Source organism: Pantherophis guttatus, chromosome 2, assembly GCF_059756535.1.
Source record: "Pantherophis guttatus breed Tessera chromosome 2, ASM5975653v1, whole genome shotgun sequence".
In the NCBI taxonomy this organism is placed as follows: Eukaryota; Metazoa; Chordata; class Lepidosauria; order Squamata; family Colubridae; genus Pantherophis; species Pantherophis guttatus.
This window is the reverse complement of record NC_142064.1, coordinates 216,235,490-216,258,753: the sequence shown is the minus strand read 5'-3', so window position 1 is coordinate 216,258,753 and position 23,264 is coordinate 216,235,490. Positions and strand designations below refer to the sequence as shown.

The 23,264-nt window shown below is 40.4% G+C and overlaps 1 protein-coding gene across 18 annotated transcripts in view; it reads left to right on the top strand.

Annotated features, from left to right (window-relative positions):
* The window catches only part of RAF1 (Raf-1 proto-oncogene, serine/threonine kinase), a 107,348-nt gene that overhangs the window by 24,116 nt on the left and 59,968 nt on the right, over positions 1-23,264 (top strand). The window contains exon 1 of one of the 18 annotated variants that reach the window (XM_087887793.1): positions 16,478-17,102. The exons of 4 other annotated variants lie outside the window; for them this stretch is intronic. Coding sequence is in view for 3 of the 14 variants with exons in the window: in XM_087887785.1 (XP_087743911.1) it covers positions 17,479-17,531 (53 nt within the window). In the remaining 11 variants the exon portion in view is untranslated. 13 more of the 18 variants (XM_087887786.1, XM_087887789.1, XM_087887795.1 and 10 more) reach the window with 13 other exon arrangements.

The following is a 23,264-nucleotide window of genomic DNA, read 5'->3' as shown; positions in this document are numbered from 1 at the left end:
AAATATTTTTAAGACCTTACATGGAGACCCGCCCATTTAAATGTTTGAGTCTGAAATATTTAGCACTTGATAGTGGTTTTGATTCTGCTGCCAGATGAACCATTATCTGAGGAAATGGTTACAATTAGTTGCTCTTTAAAGTTCTACTTTTACTAGAGATTTGGCAAGGAACATGAGGAATTCACTAAAATTAGGGGTGAGAAGACAAAGAACTAAATATGGCATCCTTCAACAACCAGGTGCTTTCCCAATCTGCATGAACTGATCTGTTCCCAGGCAACTAATACATTAGTCAAGGCTAATGTAAAATTTAAGGCTTGGCTTGTGTTTCCTGGGAACAACACAATTTTTCTCCCATGTTGAATATGTGTAAAACCTTAATTATTAGAAGGAAAAATTTGAAAGGGTTTCTGTCTCCCTGCAGATTGAATGCTGCAGTCTAGAATTAGACTGGTTCCTCATTCTAAATAATATATGAATGCCTATAAAACAGGTATGGTATATAGGCATTATATCAGCTAATTCTGTCCTGAGAGTGTTCTCTGTCTACTGCCCTCCAGACATATTGAGATGGCACTCCCAAATTTCCCAACCAATGTAATACTGACAAGAATTCTGTAAACTGATTTATTAAGCTTCTCTCCTATTTCAATTATAATTGATTCTAAACTGTGTAGAGATATGTAAAGAGACATTTAGTGATATTATAAACAACCTTCATACAATAACACAATAAAATAGAAGACAAAAAAACCAAACAAAAATAAACTAGCTGATGGCATAACTGACTCAGACAATAGACAATGTACCTTGATTTTGAACACTTTCTGAACAAGAAGGTTTCAATGGTGTCCTGGAAATTTATCAGAGAATGGACCATTCTTAGTTCTGGGAGCAAGCTGTTTCAAGGAGGTGGGTGCCTATAGAGAATTGTAGCCTCTGTGCCCCTCTCCCATCAAAGGTCTCAGTGGGAAATAACATTGAATAGGAGGGTTCTGCTTTCATGAAATAGGCAGGCAGATTATATCCAGAAGAGGTAGTCTCAAAGATGTAAGCTGTATAAGGCATTATATATGATTTTTTTTAAAAAATTTGATTTATATGCCGCCCTTCTCCGGAGACTCAGGGCGGCTTACAATGCGTTAAGCAATAGCCTTCATTCTTTTGTATATTTTATACAAAGTCAGCTTATTGCCCCCACAAACTGGGTCCTCATTTCACCTACCTTAGAAAGGATGGAAGGCTGAGTCAACCTTGAGCCTTGGAGAGATTCGAACCAGCAGAAATTGCAGGCAGCTGTGTTAATGACAGGGTGCACTAAACCACTATACCATCAGCACCTTGAATTATACTTGCAAACAGGCTGGTAGATAATTCAGTTCTCTCAATATTAGTATAACAGTACAGGGACTGATCTCTTAGCTGGTGGACACACATATTCTACATCAACTCAATCTTCTGCATGGTTTTCAAGGGGAGCCCTATACAGTATGAATTGCAGCAGTCCATTGACTAACATGGGCATGAGTGACAGTGACAGTGTTCCATACCGCATTCCAAAAAAGGTCACAACTGGAAGAACAGCTGAAAGTGAACAAAGCTGTTGTCCTTCCTAGCTATAGCTTCCTAGCTTCAGCCTCCCAACTGCTCTTTTAGCAAGAACCATGAGTCCAGGAAAAAAAAGAACAACTTTAGATTGCTTTTCATGATTAGTGCAACCTTGTTATAAGTCAGAAGTTGAATAGTTGTGGGGTCAGGAGACCACTGAATTAATTGCCACTTGTCTTTCTTAGGTTGAGTCTGAGTTTCTCCATATCCAGTACCTCAAAACATGAAAACATCAGTTAGGACTTCTACTATCTCATCCAATTTGGTTCAGAGTCAAGACATAAGATATCACCAGCATACTATTTAATAAAATGCAGGAAAGAATTGAGCTCTGGAGCATCCTATACTGGAGTTCCTGAGGGCTCAATATTTTCTCTAACCAACCACTAACTGAAATTGCCCCATTTAGGAAGAAGAGAAACTACTAAACATTGATGTCTCTAAACCTAAATTCACAGGAGCACGGTGGCGCGAAAATGATGGCTTTAGGTACGTTGGAACGTGAGCAAGAGATTAGGAAGCCCACGTTTGAGACTCTAGAGCTACCATGGGGAGGGATTGAACTCTTGTCCTTCACTCCAGCTCCTATTGGGAACATGAATGGAGCCCCCAACTGGGTTTCCCCAGGGCAATGGTGATGTCACCAGCTAATCCTTTCAACCCGGAAGTTCCTCGGTGCTTCTGACATGAGTGTGAAACCTAAACTCACAGGTGACCAAGAAAGATCCAAAATCCACAATATTGGAAGCCACTGAGAGATCTAACCAGACAAAAATGGCTGTATTTCTAGCATCCAAATGCTGCCATAGAACATCTATCAAGGTGAACAATGCATTCATTTTCTATAATTGTACTTCAATATAGCCTTCTGGGGTCTACTTCTCTCAGGATTCTCAGAAAGTAACTGCTGTCCCACCAGCTTAGCTTCTCCGTCAACTTCCACCAAAAGGAAGATTGGAGATAGCATGATAGTTCTTCCAATTCAATGGGTCCAGGGTAGGCCTCTCGAGGAAGAGCAAATCAGTACGTTTTTTCAAGCTGGGACCCTTTTACAATTAGATGTTGCTTATTGATCAGACCAAATTCCCTATCCCCCTTCCAAAACTTTTAATCACTTAGGAGAGGCTGGGAATAGGTTGACAGGTAATAGTGTTGTATCAGAAAAATGTCCATTTCTGAGACCCCCCAGATTCTAACCATCCAGTTTCCAACTCAGAGTGAACAGGAGTGATTTTTTCCCCTACAAAAATGCCCACCTAAATAGTTCATCCTTCTCCACAAGGATCCAGGTAATTCTTAAACAGCATTATTGCACACTATTCCACAAATGCAATAAGGACAGAGAAATAATGATGTTTTACCACCCTTACCAACTTGGTCTTCAATGTAGGCCAGGCCAGCAATGACCTGAGATACTCACACTTGTCTTGGTAGCCATGAAATCCCATGTTACCTCTAACACCAAAAAAGAGAGGATGAAATTACCTAGAACTACTTCTTTGGATGAACTATGCAGTAAGGTAAAACAGTTCAAGAAAGGTATCAGCCCTGTAGCTGGGGGGATAGTACAACAGTTGCAGCTATTCCACAAACATTACAAACAGAAACTCATACCTGGACCCTCTGGTACATTGCTTCTTGTATCTTAATAGGCTCTCCATACATGATTGAGGCCCCCTCCTTTTCTGTTGAGGTTGATAAACCACCCAAAAGCCAGCCACATACATTTTGGAGAGAGAACCCCACTTTGTCAAGCCAGGTAGTGCTGATATGCCCAGATCCTTCTTCTTGTCCATGATCACGTTCTTGATGATAATAGACTTATTGCAGACAAGGGGCATTGGGGTGAGGATTAGAATGCAATCTGTTTATGATTATTGTGGCATTTGCAGCAAATATCAGCTATCAATTACTTGTTCTGTATCAGATTTCCACTCTCTGCTTCTACTTAAATCCTGTTCAGCTAACAGAATTCTGAAGATTTACCCTGCCCATTACAATAATATTTGGTCAGCTGACAAACACCAAGATTACTAATCAGCAGTTATTAGTGGCTTATTGGCTCTTCTTATTTATTGTTCCATGCCATTTCACAGCAGTAGTATAATCTGACTTTGTTTTAAACAACTTCTGAATGCTTTTTGCGTCATGGTTTACGTAACCAATATTCTAAATAAAAGCAAGATTAAAAAGATCTGAATAATTTGTAGCTACAATATTATCTTCACAAAGCAGATAAACGAAAAAAAATGTTACTATATCAATTTTTGCCGTCCTTAATCGGTCTTTATTATGCAGCTTAATTAAACGCAAGGGAAAGGTATTTTGGAACAAATTAAAAATGCTTACTTCAGAAGAATCGACTGTGTTCTGTGATAGACTAATACAAGTTGATATTTGTAACTCCAGGTTTTTCTGAATGCCCATCTTCATAAAAATGGCATGACTAATATTTTACTCCCTGCCATAAACATAAGGTATGCTGTGAAATAGAACAGAAGTGAAGGCAAATATTTTTCCATACCTAGAGCCTTCTCTCCAGTCTTCCCCTTCCTCTCTCAGTTGGTTCCTAATTTCCTCAATCCAAATAAATTTCACATATAAAAATTGTATAAACTCCACTCTAGAGATTTTACTTCCAGCTACTAAAATCCTGGAGAACAGGATTTCAGATGTGTCCATCTTCAATCCTCACAATTTCTGGTCAGTTCAACTCCTTGTTGAACTTGATATTTCTTTTGCTGGCTTCGCTTGCCATACTTTATTTTCTAAGTTCTGTTCTTTATTTCAGTTCTTTATTTCAGAAGTTGTGAGTGCTTCATCACTGGAAGCTTTCAAGAAGAGACTGGACAGACATCTGTTCCAAATGGTATAGGGCAGGGGTGGTATTCACTTACCTTTGCTACCAGTTCGCAAATGTGAGCATGCATGGGGCCTTCCGTGCATGTGCAGATCGTCAAAAATGGGACGTGATAATGTCCGGACAGGTGGGAGGAGCCTCCCGCAGCTGCCGCTACCGGTTCGCCCAAGCCAGATAGAACTGGCTGAATACCACCACCGGTATAGGGGCATGATGGCGAACCTTTGGCATGTGTGCCAGAAGTGGCATGCAGAGCCATCTTTCCGGGCATGAGAGCCATTGCCTGTTGCTCTTCTGGGTTCTGGTGACTGGCCAGCTGATCTTCGCATGCACGTGCACGCCAGAAACCAGAAGACCAGGTGGCCTGGAAAATGGAAAATGGAAAGATTATCTTCCTGGGGCGTGCATGCACACCGGCCAGCTGGTCTTCGTGTACACATACGCACCAGAAACCAGAAGACCCAGTGGCCGGTGTGCATATGCACGCCGGAAACTGAAAAATCATCTTCCGGGCATCGTATGCGTACCAGGCAGCTGCTCTTCCAGTTTCCGGCATGCATGTACATGCACATGCACGAACTCCCATTTCAGCACTCAGTGCCAAAAAGGTTCGCCAACACTGATATAGGGTCTCTTGCTTGAGCAGGGGGTTGGACTAGATGGCCTACAAGGTCCCTTCCAATTCTGTTATTCTATTCTATTCTGTTCTGTTCTGTTCTATTTTCTAGTGTGATTCAACTGACACCCTCTAGATGGTTAAGCAATTAAGTATTTCATATTGTTGAACTATACAAAATATTAGTTAACTTTTAACTACCATAGTTTTTCTATAAATTTATTAAAAATATATTACTTGCTATATTTAGTCTTTAAGTTAAAGTTTGAAGCAACTGTCAAGTTAACAATGAGTGAATGAATATATTGACTGGAAATTTAAAGTATAATTGTAACAGTCTTCTCACAGAAGTTGCTCTTATAAAGTGAAAGTGTTTAGTGATGGATGGACCATTGTAAATAATATGTATGTCGTCACTTATTGATGACCATTTTACTATAAATGCATACATGGAAAAGTTTTTTCACTGGGTGTGGGTAGAGAGATACCATGTTGAAAATGTTGTCACCAGGTATGAGCAACAGAAACACCCTCTCTATCCTACTTGTCATGTACACCTTTAATATAGGGAAATGGTGGTGCTATAATATCTTTCTGTCCCCATTTGAACACTGATAAATTACTCAGGCTGATCTTGTCAGTCCAGTGGTGGGTTTCAAATTTTTTTACTACCGGTTCTGTGGGTGTGGCTTGGTGGGCGTGGCATGGCTTGGTGGGTGTGGCTTGGTAGGCGTGGCAGGGGAAGGATACTGTAAAATCTCCATTCCCACCCAACTCCAGGGGAAGGTTACTGCAAAATCCCTATTTCCTCCCGATCAGCTGGGACTTGGGAGGCAGAGAATAGATGGGGGCGTGGCCAGTCAGAATTTTTACTACCGGTTCTCCGAACTACTCAAAATTTCTGCTGCCGGTTCTCCAGAATTGGTCAGAACCTGCTGAAACCCATCTCTGATCCTCCCCCTAAGCACAGTTGCTCATATAATTATCCTTAATGTTAATTTGTTTTAGAAGAATATCTCAATCTCAAATAAGACACCAGATGAGGTGGGGGAATGGTTTTGTATTTTTATACAGAATGGTCACTCATATTTATGTGTTGTTTGAGAACATTATCAGGCCAAAAGATCTCTGAAAAAAAGACAAATTTCTTCCTGATTAAAAGATTTCCCTCCGGTGCACTGGATCATAAAAAACAGAAACACCCATAAGAGAATATAATGTAAGGCTATCTCATATTGTTTTTATTAGGGCGGTTACATCACTGCTAGACTACATTCCAATCTGCTAGCGTACCAGGACAAAAAATTATTCTAGAAATCAAGAGTCACAGAAATGAGGTAACAGTCCTAAGATTTAGACTCTGGAGAGTGGCTTTGTAATACAATCATCTGGTACTGATGCCATTATTCTGGTCATCCTATTCAGGCAATATATTTGTTTGTATAACTAAGTATATGAGGAGTAGTGACCTTTCAAGGAGTCCTTTCCTCTCTTATTAGAGGTATCACTAAATAGGGTTCATTTCTTGATATAGAAAAGATATAGGCAGTGGAGAAGCTTCCAGGAGAGCTAAAACTTTGATATTTGATATTTGAATTGGAAGAGCAGAAGTCTCTTCACAAGTTCTGTGAGATTGCCTGAACTCGGCTTCTGTTATATTGGGTTCCACATCTTCCCTCAATGGTTTTGTGTAGACAGATTCTTTATGACATCATTTTGGTTTAATGGATTTCTAGCCAAGCTGTCTCTTGTTTTATTGATTACATTACAAAGTGTCTTCAAAGAAAAAGGTAGAGAATTAATGTTTTAATACTCATTGCAGTGTCTGGGTTTACATGAGAGATTTGTGTGCGATTTGTTCTGTGTTGGCTTTGCATAGTGGTTTATTTTTTTAAAATAAATTATGATTAAACTAGAGACCCAGTATGGTGTGATGGTTAAGGCACCATGCTAGAAACAGGGTATACATGAGTTTTAGCCTTGCCTTTGGCACAAAGCTAGCTGGGTGACATTGGGCCAATGACACCCTCAGCCCTAGGAAGAAGATAAGGGCAAATCCTTCTGAAACCTTGCCAAGAAATATTGCTGAGACTTATTAAGGCAATCACCAGGAGTCAACATTGACTTGATGGCATAATATATATATAATGTGAACCTTTTTTATAAATGCAAATTCACTGCATTTTTCTGCTTCTTGCAACGTTACTGATGTGCACAGTCTACAACAGAAGTGTTTTGTCACTCAAACTCTGCAGTTGTGACAAGCAGTTTTCTTTGTGAATAGGAATTGTAATGTTCATAGACTGGAGAGCAGGCCTAACCATGCTATAAAATTCGGGAGATGACAGAGAGGTGAAAACAGGAACAAGAGTTCACAGAATGTAATTTCATAGTTTAAAGGGCAGGCAGATTTTATGTTTGATGTTTTAGGTCAAAAGCTAATCATTACCTGGAATTGCAAAGGCAAAATGTTTACCATTTTGCATAAACATAGTCAATACAACCAAACATGTGCTATCCCAGTCTTCTTAGTGCAGGAGCTGACCTAGTGAGGACTAGTTTAGTTAATTCTATACCAGATTAGGAATGAAATATGACATGTACCAGTACTTTTAAGACAGACATCAGTTTCAGCATGTCAAAATCAGGATTGGAGAACCAAACAGTAACTAAGTGAATGTATTTTGATGAATGTATTTTATTCTCCTGAGAACATATACACCTAACCACACTTGGCCAATAAAAAATTCTATTCTATTCTATTCTATTCTATTCTATTCTATTCTATTCTATTCTATTCTATTCTATTCTATTCTATTCTATTCTATTCTATTCTGTGGATCACAAAGAAAGCCAAGCCATGTTTGAAGTTTGAACGATTGGTTCTGGGGTGAACAGACATAGACCACAGTTTCAGCGCTGAACTACAGACAAGAGGAAGTGGAGTACAGTGGAAATCTGGGCTCAAGCTGAGGGCAAAGCAGGAAACAGGTGGTAGTAATTGAGAAAAACTGTGAAGATCAATGCAAAATGGGTAAAAGGGGATATATGGCAGTGATGCATGAATAGGAAACAAGAAAAGATGGTCCCTCAAGAAGCAGAGTCATTATTCTTTTCCAGAAATAAAGTCCCCTACAAGCAATTTCAATTTGAGTTTCCCTGGCACACTGAACACTAATTTTTTTTTTTAAAGTATAGTTTATCAATAAATCACAATTGATTGGGGATAATCCAAGTCATTTAAAAATTGATTAGTTTGCATTAACTAAAAAAAAAAAATCAACAGATGCTGTGTTCAAAAACTCAAAGACTCAACCAAACAACACACAATAAGACCATATTCATACAACCTATATTTGCATGATCAGGATTTTAACCCCTGCATGCCATGTGCAAAACAAGATTCACCATGGTGTTTGAATTAGAAATGGACAACCTCAGAGTGCCCTTCAACTCAGATGCTGGGCCTTAATTTTGGGGTAGTTGGTTACAACTTTGGATGAAAGAGATTCAAGATGGCGTGTATTTTGAGTTTTACTAACAGAGTAAGTCCTAAACTTTGTGCAACAAGCAGTGAGTTTAACAATAATGCCATGTGTGTTGTCACAACTTAAGGTCTCCTCCTCTTGCATGTGCAGACACAGTAGCTGTCTCAGAGCAATAAATAAAGTAATTTGCATTTCTAGAAGGGGGGGCAGCGGGTGATTGTAAGATCAGGTACTTCAATCAGTGGCTTAATGTAGCAGCTGCTTTGTTTATCCTTAGTAAGGCAACAAGGTCAGATGCATTACATTGTATGTCAGTTAAAATGTTGTCATGCTTGGAATTAAGCCATTATGGCTCCTGGTTATTTTGCAATTTAGTCTACATAAATTATTTTAAAATTTAAAATCTACCATCTTTGGAAAATCACAATTAATTAAATATATATATATTCCCAGTCAGAATTAATGCAGAGTTACTCTATTTTAGATAGATCTATGAAATGACAGACATAATAATGGGTTGCTGTGAATCTATTACCTGCTTTTGGGTGCTATAGAACAAAACATCAGACCATGTTTTGGAGAATTTATGCTACTTTTTAGCTGATATCACTAAGTGTTTAAACAGATGAACTTGCACCTGGATAGATTTTCTCCCTGCCTTCTCTGAAAAGTGAGTTTTCTTGATGGTCTTTTCAAGAGCACTTACGTCAATGTTTGTATTTTAATAACATTTGAAGCTTCAAGAGGAATTGGACTGAATGATTTCAAGGATTTCTTCCAACCTGGTAATTCCTCCAAGTATCTTTGTTAATTTGCTAACAGAATGCCCAATCAATTTGCTACCACTGAGATTATTCTGTTTATAATCTAATGTTTATTCAACAGGCCTGTGCAAACCTTCAAAGATTCCTTCATTGTGATAAAGGGTTGTGCGAAGCACTGTTTTTAAAATTGCTCCCCTCATTTGCTCCCTGCTAAAAGTGAAGCATGCCAGACGGTTTTCCTGGCTAATCTCACTGTTGGCGAGCTTCAAGGTAACATGAAGTGCCTCAGGCGAATCACGTCATTTCTGTACACATTGGGACAAAGCACAGCCTCTGTGTATACCACAATTCTTCAGGTTCCCTTGCTATGTTGCTTATCAGTCAACTTTTCTTTTGAAATGTACTGTACAGTTTTTACCATAGGGAAACTCTGAAGAGTTTCCCTATGGTAAAAACTGTGGAGTTTCCCTATGGTAAAAACAGCTCCTGGAGGTTACCTGATTTTTATGCAGGAAAATTTTTTGTTGCACAAAGGTTACATTTTAGTTCCTTGAACATCTGAAACCAGGACAGGTGTAGTATTTATAATCTTTTATACATCTATCTCATGCAGATTTAGTTTCTTATTCATGGAACTGCCACATCTTGATGTTTGTCTCGGCATTATTATAGCTGATTTTCTTTCAGGGAACCTTTCCTACTGCTCAACTTAGAATGTTAATTGTGTTGTCACAGTTAAACTTCCTCAGAAAAGCTTTTGAATAAGGTGCATCATTATATCACTATGGTGCTATCATATGCTAGGGCAGTGATGGCTAACCTTTTTGCCGTCGCGTGCCAAAAGTGGGGGGAGAGTGGGGGAGTCGTGCATGTGCGTTCCCACATCCATAATTCAGTGTGCCCTGCCCCCCATGTGTGTGCGCGTGCAACTCTCCCTGCTTTTGGCATGCGATGGCACAGTGGGCCCGGTAGGCCCACTTTTCGCCCTCCCCAGGCTCCAGAGGCTTTCTTGGAGCCTGGGGAAGGCGAAAATGGTTCTCTGGAGGCCAGAAATGGCCCGTTTGGTGACTTCCGGTGGGACCTGAGCTGAGCTAGGGCAACGCCCACCAATATGTCATAGGTTCACCATCACAGTACTAGGGTCTTCATCTGCTTTTGTTTACAGCATTTTCTTGTCACTATTTCTCCAAAGAGATTTTTTTTCAACTTTTTCTAAAGGCAGAAATGATGAGATTTTACCTAATCACAACCCAATGCATAGGGTGGGGATCCAGGACGTAATTTGAAGAAAACTCAGATTCTGGCCTACTATAATGGCAAAAGGTAACATTGATTGCCAGATATTATGAGGAACTTCTAGACCAGTATTTCTCAAAGTTGGCAGCCATACGTTGTGTAAGACAAATCCCAGAATTCCCAATCTAATCATGCTCTAGACCACAGTTCCCTGAACTTGGACCAGCGGACCAGCTCTTAGACCACCAAGTGGGGGGGGGAGAGGGGATGGTTCTTCATGAGCAGTGGGCAAGCAATGCATACGCAATGGGCACACTGCCTGCCACTCAAACAAATGGAGCACACAAGCACACACTCACCTGATGCTCAGTGGGGATGCATGCACACGTGCTTGCCCATCACTTCACGTGCCCAGTTCTTAACACCTGATGGCCCAGTAATGGACTGTGACCCATGCGGTTGGGGGCCTTTGTTCTAGATTCTCAATAATCTAGACATAACTGTGATTCCAAGCAGTATCTGGTCATATTCCAAATTCATTTGAATATGTTGTAAGGCAGAAATTGGCAACCTTTTGTTGTTTGAGAGACTTGCATCTCACTCTCTCCCCTCACTTCCTGATTACCTGGAAGGGATAAGATGCCTTTACTGTTGCAGTATCATCAGGAGGATGGAGATAACTTTTTTAAAAATCTGGGTGTTTCGGTGAGAATGAGAACAATTTCAATGGTGAAGCATTTCTCATTTCATCTTTGATTTGCTCAATCCCACCAAAACGTCTAAAATTCTTCTGCCAAAATTTCAGTAATGCTACTTTGGTCTGTGTTTTTGGATGGAGTGGAGACCTAAGGAAATGAACTGTTTTGCCTAGAAGAACTGATAGATGTCCGTTTCTGGACTTCCGGTAGTTTTTTGCCCTCCCCAGGCTCGAGAGGCTCTGGAGGCTTTCCTGGAGCTTCCAGGAGGGTGAAAACGGCCTCCCCTGGCCCTCTGGAGGCCAGAAACAGGCCGTTTCCAGACTTCTGGTACTTCTGGGAGGCCCATTTTTTGCCCTCCACAGGCTCCAGAGGCTTTCCTGGAGCCTCCAGGAGGGCTGTTTCCGGCCTCCTCCGGTCCTCGGGAGGCCGGAAACAGCCTATTTCTGGACTTCCGGTAGGCCCATTTTTCACCCTCCAAGAGCCTCCGTGCAAGCCCTGTAGTTATCTGTCATCCAAAATGGGACACGTGGAGACTCCTGGGACAGGTGGGGTGGCATGGGCACGCGTGCATGTCTCCTGCATGCACAGCAGAGACCCAAAAATCAGCTAGCCGGCGGGAGGTGAGCGTGCATGTGCGCTGGAGCTGACCTAGGGTGACGGCTCGCGTGCCCGCAGAAATGGCTACACGTGCCACCTGTGGCACACATGCTATAGGTTCACCATCACGGTTCTATACTGTCTCTCCACATAGATACACAAACACATTAACCAGTGAATTATTCAGGTACTTTCCTAATGAGCCTTCAGGAAGAAAATTACATCAGCCTCCCTGAATAGAATTGTGACAAAACAAAGCTAGGCAATTTGGATGATTCATCCAGCACCCAAACACATACTTCTTTAAGTTGGAAGAGTTGGACGACAAACTGGGATTCCCTGAGGAATTCCTACAAGGCAGTACAGGTGTTCATATGGAAGCTTATTTCTTAGTATCACAATTTTGCATGTCAAATACATAATACGTATTTTGTGGAAATGGATAAACATCAAGTTTCTTCATTGGTTAGTATATATAAATAATGGACATGAATTTAGCATATACACACTACTGATATGAAGAAAAAATAAATGCTCAAAGATGCTGATCAATAAGACACCAAATAAAAAGTTTTATATATCCCAATGGGTGGTAAACCATGTGTCATATATTTTTCAGAACATGGAAAAACAGGATAACGCATCACAGGCAATCAGTTAATAGGATTAAAATGCTCCAACCTTCTTGGAAGAATCTGTTATGCAAACTTTTGCCGGGCAGTGGTGAATATTTTTAACAAGCAAAATATTCTAAAGGTTAAACATTTCACCAACGTATCTCTGGTTTAATTCCATTGAATCCCTCAGGAAGTGTATTATGTATGTTAATGGATAAAGCTGAGCATACAACTTATTTTAGACAGGCATTCATAAAGTAAAACCATCATGATTGAACAAGACTGAAACAGGCAAACCTCATATTTAAATAGCAAAGTCAATACCGTGGACTGAAGGCCTAAGAGAATTGCAGATGAAAAACATGGATGGCTAGAAGCCAGAAGGAGAGATGAAATGATGTGGCAGCAGGCTTGAATTGCCTTGGAAGCTGGCCCAGATCCATGGGAAATGTTACAAAATTTGGGAGGCCTTCATCAAGCAAAAGCTGAACTAAAAAATTGAATTCACATGATCTTTGCTAAGCATTGTTTGCCACAATTGTTTCAGTTTTGTAATGATTTAGAATGGAGTGTCTTTATAAAAACCATTTCTTATGAAGCCACTAGAGGTATATGAACATGAATGAAAGCATAATATTAACAAAGTACTGTAGTCCTGCTCAATAATTTATAAATGGCTACTATAGCAATACAATTCTGGAACAATATCATAGATAGATCATAGATCATATCATAGATCAGGTTCGCCTGATTCGCCAGTTGCGTCCCTTTCTGGATCGGGACTCATTACGCACGGTCACTCATGCCCTTGTCACCTCCCGCCTGGACTATTGCAACGCTCTCTACATGGGGCTCCCCTTGAGGAGCACCCGGAGGCTCCAACTGGCGCAGAGTGCGGCCGCGCGGGTGGTAATGGGAGCGACATGGCGTTCCCATGTAACACCCCTCCTGCGCGAGCTGCACTGGCTCCCGGTGTTCTTCCTGGTGCGCTTCAAGGTTCTGGTTACCACCTTTAAAGCGCTCCATGGCTTAGGACCCGGGTACTTGCGGGACCGCCTACTACCACCAATAGCCTCCCACCGGCCGGTACGCTCCCATAGAGAGGGGCTCCTCCGGGTGCCGTCAGCCAAACAATGCCGACTGGCGGCCCCCAGGGGGAGAGCCTTCTCTGTGGGGGCACCTACTATCTGGAACGAGCTCCCCCCAGAGATACGGAGGATCCCGGATCTGCGCACCTTCCGCCGCGTCTTAAAGACCTTACTATTTCACCAGGCCGGCCTGGCCTAATTTTCCCCCTCTTTTATAAAAGATTTTTAAAATTTTAAATATCTTTTAGTATTTTATATATTCAATTTTAAATTGGTTTTAAAAGTTTGGGGTTTTAAATTTGTCGGGGCCAAAATTATTTAATTTGATTTTATTCTATTTTTAAATTTTGTATTGTATGTGTTTTTATTGTTTGGCTGTGCACCGCCCTGAGTCCTTCGGGAGTAGGGCGGTATAGAAATCTAATAAAATGAAAATGAAATGAAATGAAAAATAGATACCCCGCCTTGCACAAACTATATGCCAGTATAGTATGTTTTAATTGAAGTACAGCTTGATCCTGTACATGTGTACTTAAATGTGCATTCCAGTGAATTCAGTGAAATAATTTTCCTTTTAAAGGTTTTTAATATATGTACAAATGCCTTATCAATGATTAGCTGATTTACATATGCCAATCCATGATACAAAACAAAGAGCTGGGGCAGCGTAACCTACTACACAATAAACTATGTTTTTAATTCACAATAGGTGGATAGCTAAGAAATTATATTACTACTTAACATAATGTATGAACTCAGCATTTACAAAACTAAACAAAATAGATTGGGAGATGGAAACAAAATAGGTACACTGAATTCCAAATCTTTGCTTTAAGTTAAAAAAATATTTGAAAAGGGTGACCGGCCCAAAGTTGTCCAGCTGGCCTTCATGGCTAAGGCAGAACTTGACACTCATTGTCTCTTGCTTTCTAGCCTGATGCCTTAACCATTACACCAAACTGGTTCTCAGGTTATCACAAATAGGAATTGAAAAACACGATAACTTATGCATTTCAGATTCTGAATAGTTTTAAGCAAAAATGAACCAAGTTGAGACAACAAGCTTAGCCAAAGAATGCCTTTGACAATAGTTAGGGAAAATGAAGCTGTACAGGAGAGGATTAGGAAAGCAGACTGTATGTCCCCACTAAACAACCAGAGTGGTTTGTCCTATCATACAAATATGTAAGGTATTTATAGTACAGGTTTTATATGAGGGTAAAAAAATAGTGTAATTGATGAAGTGAGTACACACCAGAAAACAAAGTACCATAATCTTGATGGCCGTTGTATTAAAACATTTAATTCTACACAAGGATTTTGCCTCAGTTCCAAACTAGATCTGTCCAATCAGATGAGGTTAGTTCTTTGACAGCGACTCAGTTCTTTCTGGCATTGAGACACATTATTTTAAACTCTACACAACACTGAAGATTGCGGGAGGTCCATTCTCTCATCGGCCTTCTCTTGGCTCAAGCAATCTATTTCTTTTCAAAGGAGGCGTTGGAAAAAAATGCAAGCAGTCTAGCATTTTGCATATTGACTGGTCTCCTGCCAAAGAGAAGGGGGAAGAATGTGTGTCGATTTCACTCCTGCAAGGGGTGTGAGAAATTGCACATGCCAAAACAGTCCAGTTAACCCTTGACTGCATTTTGAAATAGAACTTCTGGTATTTGTGTGCCTTGCTTAGAACTTATTCCCCCATTCTAGCTATTATAGCAGCATAGCACTATAGCATACTAAGTATTGAGAAGTCACCAACTGCAAAACTGCCAGTATAAAATCATTACATTTTAGATACTTTTGTATGCAGAAAAATAAATGCAAGGCAGCTTAGATTTTTTCCATCATAGCAAAATCATGGGGGGTGGGGAGGGAGAAGTACCCGTATGTACCGGATATATAGATCTCTCTCCCCCTCCAGGACCCAAAGAAATGTGTGGCACATGAGACACTGATGTTTTTTGCACTTTTTGGTCAGGTAGAAGGAGCAAAATTATTGACTTCTGGTGTTCACCACATATTTTCTCTGCTGGAAGAGCAGTAGTAGCAGCAGTGAAGACAAATGTGTTTCAAATCTGCCTTAGAAGGAAACAGATAGAAAAATGTAGTGTAGAAGAATCCTTAGTTTTTGAAGTGTTGAAATACTTTTCTTTTGTGCTCCCAATGGTGCTATTAAGGATAAATAGACATTGATTGGATCACAATTCCCACCCTCTGATTTCTTCTACTTTCCATTCCCTTTGGATATGCTTTCCCTTCACACTTCTCCCTCCTTTTCCTTCGCACTCTAAACAGGAACAGACCGCTTTTATTCTTTTTTTAAAAATTTGGATATGCTGCAGGCTAAGTTGTAATTGCCTTCTGCATTATTTTTTTCAGGACCGCTGCTCCATTCTTTTAAAAATGTTGGTTGGGCTGATTTGGGAACTTCTGAAGTGAAAAGCTCGATTCTCCGTCTACTAATCTTGTCCCGGTCGTAAACTAAGTACTATAGCATGGTCCTTACTCTGGAAATCATTACAAAATGCTAGCTTTCAATCCTCACACTATACTATGGTTTAAAATGTATTGAATAAGCCACAATTTAGCGGGCTTAGACATGCTAAATCAAATCAGGGCTTCGTTTACATAACAAGCCTGAAGGACTTTATTGTTCTCTACGATTTATGAGCAGAGTTTAAAAAAACGACCAAAATTGCTTGAATTTTGCTCGTTAAAATTGTCTACCTCATTCTATGTGACAGGTTGGGTTTGCCCAATATAGACTAAGCTCAAGCGTGCTTGCTTAGCGAGCAGGACAAACCTAGTCAGTATGTTAGTTTGCGGTTCAGTGAATTTTGAGACACCCCCCCCCCCGCCGCCAAGCATCTGATTAATTCAGCACACCACGCGAAGGAGTCTTAGGTTAACGCCGCCCTCGATAAATCAATTGCTTCCAGTCTTAGTCGTAGTAACTCTCCGGTTTCAGAAATGTAGACCGCAACGTAGGGACGAGCAATAAGACACTCCTTGGCGTATCGATTGGAAATGGCAGGGCAACGGATGGCTATAAGCGCCCCTCTTGATGTTCCTCTCATTAGATAGGTAAGAAGACCTACAGGAAAACGAGGCACATCTGGAAAACTTAATCCTTAATCCGTCTAAACAAGATTAAGGAGGAACGACACCGGGCGCCTGCTAGGCACTCTCCTAACCAGGACTATTCACCTGCCTCGCAGCGGGGGAGGGGGGGATTTCTAGCCACACCCCCTCCCCTTGCTCCCCCTTCCCAGACCCGGGCAGGAGTCGCAAATGGCAGCCGAGACAGGCGGAAAAGCCCGAGGGGGGCGGGGCAGAAAGCCGCTCGAGACGCTGAAGTCTCGGCGCTCCGGACAGAAGAAATCGAGCGCCGAGAGCTTCGATGCGTTTGCAATAAATGTCTGGCTGTTACCCTGGCCGCCATTTTAGATGACGAGAGGAGCGGGAGGCTTCGAGTGAGGGAAAAGCCCTCGCGGTGGGGAAAGCGGGAGCAGCCGAGAAGCGGGCAGGTACGGCAATAGTTCCTCGTACGGGGGGAGACGGGAGTGGGGACGGGACAGCGAGTTTCGCCGTCGGAGGCCAGGACTGGTTCGGGTGGAGTTCGGTTCGGCTGGGTTGCTGGCTCGAGAGGAAAAGGGGTACGTGTGTACGGGGCGCAGTAGGGGGGCTCGGACAGGCTGCGGGAGGAGGAGAAGGAGCACCCTCCTCCTCCCCCGGCCGCCGCGTTTGCAGCTCGGCTTCTGAGTTACGGAGGAGCGCCGAGAGAAAAAGGCGAATGCATTGGGGTCGCCTGGGGCTGAGCGGTGGGCTTTTATCCCCGGCGCCGCTGCTGCTGTGCTGTTGCTTCTGCCGCTCTCGGGCTTTCTTCGCCCTCTTGCACGGGGGATGCCTGCTATGCAGCTTCTCTGCGAAGGAAGGCGCCCCAGTGGAGGAGTCTGGTTTGTTCCCCCGTTTGCTTTTGCCATTTTGGGCTCTTTCTCTCTTTCGACCTCCTTCCTCATTTTCTTCTCTTCGGGTGGGGTGTGTGTGTGTGTGTGTGTGTGAGAGAGAGAGAGAGAGAGAACGGAGCCACCAGCCTGTCCTGCGGGGAACTTGAGTCCCGTGTGTTTGCTGGCGGGAATAGGTGCGACCGGGGACCTCCGTTTATTGACAAGGGCAGGAATGGATGCAACCGCTGCTGCCGCTATTGGTGCTGCCGCCGCCAGCCAGCTGTCATGGGACAGCAGGTTGGCGCTCCCTGGCTTTCTTTTGCGGGGTTGTGTGCGGAGCATCCGAAGCGTCGGCTCGGCGGGCGTTGAGTGAGACAGGCGAGCGGCAGCAGGATTCCCCCCCCCACGCCCCGGGAGAAGAAAGGATTTTGAATTAAACTTGCAGGAGAGAGCAAGACGGGAAAGGCTTTTGCTAGGTTGGGAAAACAAAAACAAAAAAGAGGCAATTGCGGTTTGCCGCAAGGAGATCGAATAGAGAGGGAATTGAAGAGCTGCTCTTCAGTTTCTTGATTATGAGGCTGATGGGGGACTTGTGAAAAACGAGTTTGGCTTGCGCCGAAGTGAAACTTCTGGAGAGAATTTATTCTTAATTTTTCATGGCTGTGATCATTCTTTGTGGATCCTGAGAGACGTGCCTTATTTGCCTTTTGTTTATAGCCTACTCGGATTTTCTTGGTGGTTAAGTGCCCCTGATTTATAAAAGATCAAAGAAAGTTAAGTAATACAAACCAAGCCCCAGCGGTGGTAATATAAATAGGTTTGCCTTGAATAGTCTTGTGTAAGTAAGAATATTGCTTTCCACTAATAGCTCAGACTTATCGAGACTAAACTAAACTAAAAGTTCTGATTTGCATGAGATTTACTTTCAAGTAAATGTGTTTATGATTGTAACATGAAAAACAGTATGGATAGCTTAAATAACAGTGCTTCCAGTCAAGGTTTTGGAAGAGAAAAAGAGAATAAACTGCTTGATGTCTTTTCATGTGAAGCTCTATGAGCCATCTGTCTGGCAGTACATACTTGATGAAATTATATTTTAACTCATGAAAGCTGTGTTTTTCACTAGATGGGTTGACACATTGTTCTAAACTATGATTTCCTTAACTCATTTGTTAAACTACGTTGCAGGAATCCAAAGTAAGATCATTAATTGTAGCTTAATGCCTGAATTCATGTACAAGGCTAACTCAAAATGGAACTAATGATATTAAAACTTAGTGAGGTATACTTAATCAACTTGAAAGAAATGTAAGCTGTTTAAGAACAGACACATTGGTTTTACCTCTCTTCAGGCTACTTGTAACATGGGTGCTTGTGTATCAATTTAATTCTAATGAAAAACTTTCAGGCATCATTCTAATTTTAAGTTCTTTTGAAATTTTTTAGTAAGTTTTTATTTGAAAAGCTGGAGGTTTTGGTAACTAGCACATATGTTGCTGTTAAATGCAACAATGAGTTCAGCTGATGCAGTTATTCATAAGACAAGCTTTCTAGTTTTATTTTGCTACTATGTTTTTTTCTTGGCAGAAATACCAGTGAAGAGTGCAATTGTTGTCAAACTAATTCATGGAATATATTGCAAATTTTGCCATAATAGAAACACATTTAATTGCTTCTCTGGGCAGTGTTGAAAAAAACTATCAATTTTTAGTCATACATGGTTTTATACAGGTAGTCCTCGACTTACAATCACTCATTTAATGATCGTTCAATGTTACAATAGCCCTGAAAAAAAGTGACTTACGACTGCTGCAGGATCTTAATAGAAATGTTAAGTATTAACATTTTTTTGCAGATTAAATCAGATGTATAATCTGTACACACACTTAGGTGTATGATAGCTGTTAGATCTATGTATTAGACTTTTCAGTGCCACCTGAGAGAATGTGATGTTTATGATGTGTGAGTGACTGTTTATGTTCCAGCCTGGTGTTCCAGTACAGCTGTGGTGTAACCAAAATTGCTTGAGTACTGGCAAATATTCATAAAACTATCAATTAGCAATGTGTTCCATTTACTGTACATAATAGCATTTAAGAACGTTTGGGACCTCTAGTATATTTTTAGATTGTGAACTGATTGAGGTTGGTTTGCTGACTTGCTGGATGGGTGTGGTGTTAACAGTAATTAAATTAGTTACAGGATTTTAGACCTAAGGGGTTTTTAATGTTTCATTTCAGTTATAATTTTTATTATTGTTATTTATATAGAATGCATGGATCAAGGAAACATTTTTGCTATCTATAGAATAGATAAAAATCTAAGGACGCAGTAATTTAATAGAGGAAGAATTATATCATATTAATGGTTGTTTAATATAGATTGGAAAAGTTTTTTTCCCTTTCTTTTCAATTGTGTCCAATTCTTGGAGATTGCCTGGACAAGTCCCTGCAGTTGTTTTGACAAGGTTTTTCAGAAGTGGCTTGCCATTGCCTCTTTCCTAGAGCAGAGAGAAAGTGACTGGCCTAAGGTCACCCAGCTGTCTTTTGCCCAAAGCAAGAGTAGAATAATTTTATTTGAAAAATCTCCCCCTCTCCATTAAATTTGGCAATAAAATATTAATAGGGCAATGATATTTATGGATAGAAAAGAAGAAAGACCTTTGCTGTCGTAAGTGGTGGCCTGGAGGCCTGGAAATAAAATTCAGATTCTATTTCAGACATCCATAGCACATAAAACTCAAAGTCAAACTAGTAATTTATATATTCTGTCAGTGGATCTGGAACCCCAGGCTGACATGGAGCAGATCAAGTAGCTATTATAATTGTGCCTGTATTGTCATCCCTACAAGGTTGGAGTCACTATGTTTGAATTGGATGGCCACAAAAAGATGTTTAAATAAAATAAAATTTACTTTTAAGGATTACAATTTATAAAGTGTTGACCTGTATTTGAAAAGATTTGTTGAAAGTAATAGGTTTCATCAGACAAGCAGCAGATAAACAGAATCAAGTAACTTTAGAAATGAGCTGTAAGCTAAAGGAAAAGCTGAAGGAAAAACCCTTGAATGCAAGAGAGCGATTGAGTCTTCTTTCTCAACCTTTTAAAAATTTGCTGGGTTAGCTGTAGTTTGGTATTGTAGCCAAAGAATTATAAAAAGAAAGCCAGTTAATGTTGCAGACTAAGCAGTTGCAGTTTAGCTGAAAGACTCTTCTTTGGCATCTTTCATAGTGCTATTTTTAATTATTCCAGGGGGTATGCCCTTGTAATTTTAAGACAAAGGACAGTAATTGAAATTTGTTTTTTTGTTTTATATCCAGGAAGAAAAACCTAATAGGATAAAAAATGTGAATATTGGCCTCCTTAATGCTTTGCTTACATAATATAATGATTTTTATTCTGATATATTTCTGGTTCAGGTTGAGTTTCCTTGTTGAGTTTGAATACTGTATTACCTTCTTCATTTTGTAGGAAAAGTTTTCTTGAAACCTTAACACTGTAGTGAGTTTTTATTAAAACGTATAATGGTGTTAAAGAAATATACCATAACTATCCCTGACCTATGCATTTTATAGATGTTGGACACCAATTTCTAGGAGTTGAAGTCCCTATGTGATGAATTTTCCAAAATGGAAAAGGTTGACAGAGTCTTTGCCTTAGATATAGAAAATTATATTGGTAGGATCCAAAATGTGAATAGAAGATTATGCTGTCTTCTTTCTTTACATGACTATCTATGCAATCCCTGAATATTCCCTCTCAGTGAATTATATTTGGGAGAATATTGAAGACTGAAGATTTCTCACTTCTCTTTGCACTAATTAACTTTTTTCTGTCAGTAAAATGAATTAATTGGGTCTGATCTTTCTGCATAGTTCTGTAAGTGTTCAAAATAATTTTTGTATATTAGTACATAAGTAACAGCCATCTGAAGTACTTCATTTATCAGTGGTGATTATGTGTTTGAGAGCATTGGTGTAATTTAAGCAACTCAAGGTCATATCAGAAATGTAGTAGTTATAGGTTTGTTTTGTACGAGCAGACCTAACAATAAAATTACAAGATATTATAGACATATTCCTCTGTGTATGTGTATCTGTATTATACATACATTTGCACATGTAACTTTACAAACATGATCTAACTCCATCATTGCCATAAGTTAAACTGTTCTTGGGTATTTTAATCAAAACAAATTATCAAATTTATACACTGCCCATATCACAGTCTAAGTGACTCTAGGTGGTTTACAGATAAAAGTCATAAACCATATAAAAGAAACAAAATTAAAAACAGAGTTAATGAACAAATTATAAGGTGGAGGGAGTGCCCTCAAGCCAACAACTACCCCTAGGGTTGCATGCCACTCTTCAGTCTCATGCCAGTTGTCAGAGCCAGATCTTCTGGAAGGATAGGGGTCAACCTCATCTCTGGGGACAGGATGTTCCATACAGCAAGGGTAATAGCAGAGAAGGCTGTCCTCCTAGATTCCATAATCCATGAAATTCGTTAACCGACAAAGTGCATAACATATGCTTCCTGCAAGACTGGTGGGATGGGTTATGTAATTGGAATAAAATGATTCTTCAGGTAATCTGGTCTTGTGGCATTAAAGGGCTTTAAAAATGAGAACCAACATATTGAATTGGACCTGGGAGCAAACTGGCACTCAATTCAGTTTGTGCAGCAAAGGTGTCAAAGCCCTTGAGGTATCCAAAACTGCTTGCGTGGCCAATTTCACACTAGCCGAAACTTCTGCATATTCTTCAAGGGTATTCTATGTAGAATGCATTGCAGTAGTTCCTAGTCTTACAGTTTCATAAGATCTGGGAAAACAAGTGTTTCAAGGATCTTTGTGATCCTCACAAATCGGACCCAAAATGTTGTTAAATGTGTACTCTGATTCCAGGAAAAACTCTACAAAATATGGTAGCCATTGTGCCATAAAAAGTTAAATGACCTTTATTACACAGTTGAATTTGCTACATAGGAATGCAATTTTCAGTGATGTTAAAGTGAAATTTGATGTTCCACTATATTTCATTAACTCAGTACAGATAGTCCTCAATTTACAACAGTTCATTTAGTGACTGTTCCAAGTTACAACATTGCAGTATCCCCTTGATCACTTGATCAAAATTTGGATGCTTGGCATCCAAATTCATATCACAGTTGCAATGTCCCAGGGTCGTGCAATCACCTTTTGCGACCTTCTGATGAGCAGAGTTAATGGGGAAGCTAGATTCAATTAACAACTGTGTTACTAACTTAACTGCAGTGATGCACTGAATAACTGGCAAGATAGGTCGTAAAATGGGGAAAAATTCTCTTAACAACTGTCTCACTTAGCACAAAACTTTGAGGCTCAATTGTGGTTGTAAGTCAAGGACTACCTGTAGAATAATTGGTAGAGAAGGCTTCAGGGAAGTTTTACATTGGCATTCTGTTGCATGAAGAAATAGAATTAATTAGAGACTTTGGAAGTATGTCTTTACTTGGGAATGTGTTTGTATGTGCATTTATTTCTCGACTGACTAGTCTTAAATCAGCTCTTCAACACCATAGCTGCTTCCTTTCTGTGCCAGCCAATTAGGCTGTTGCTTTTTCATGAGAGATGATCATGTTGTCCTTTATGAAGAAATCTTCATTCGGGAGTTTCCTCATGGATGCAAGATGAACATTTCTGCTATAAAAAAGAGCATGTAGATGGGTTCTTCTTTGGAGCCCTTAGATTGCAGACAA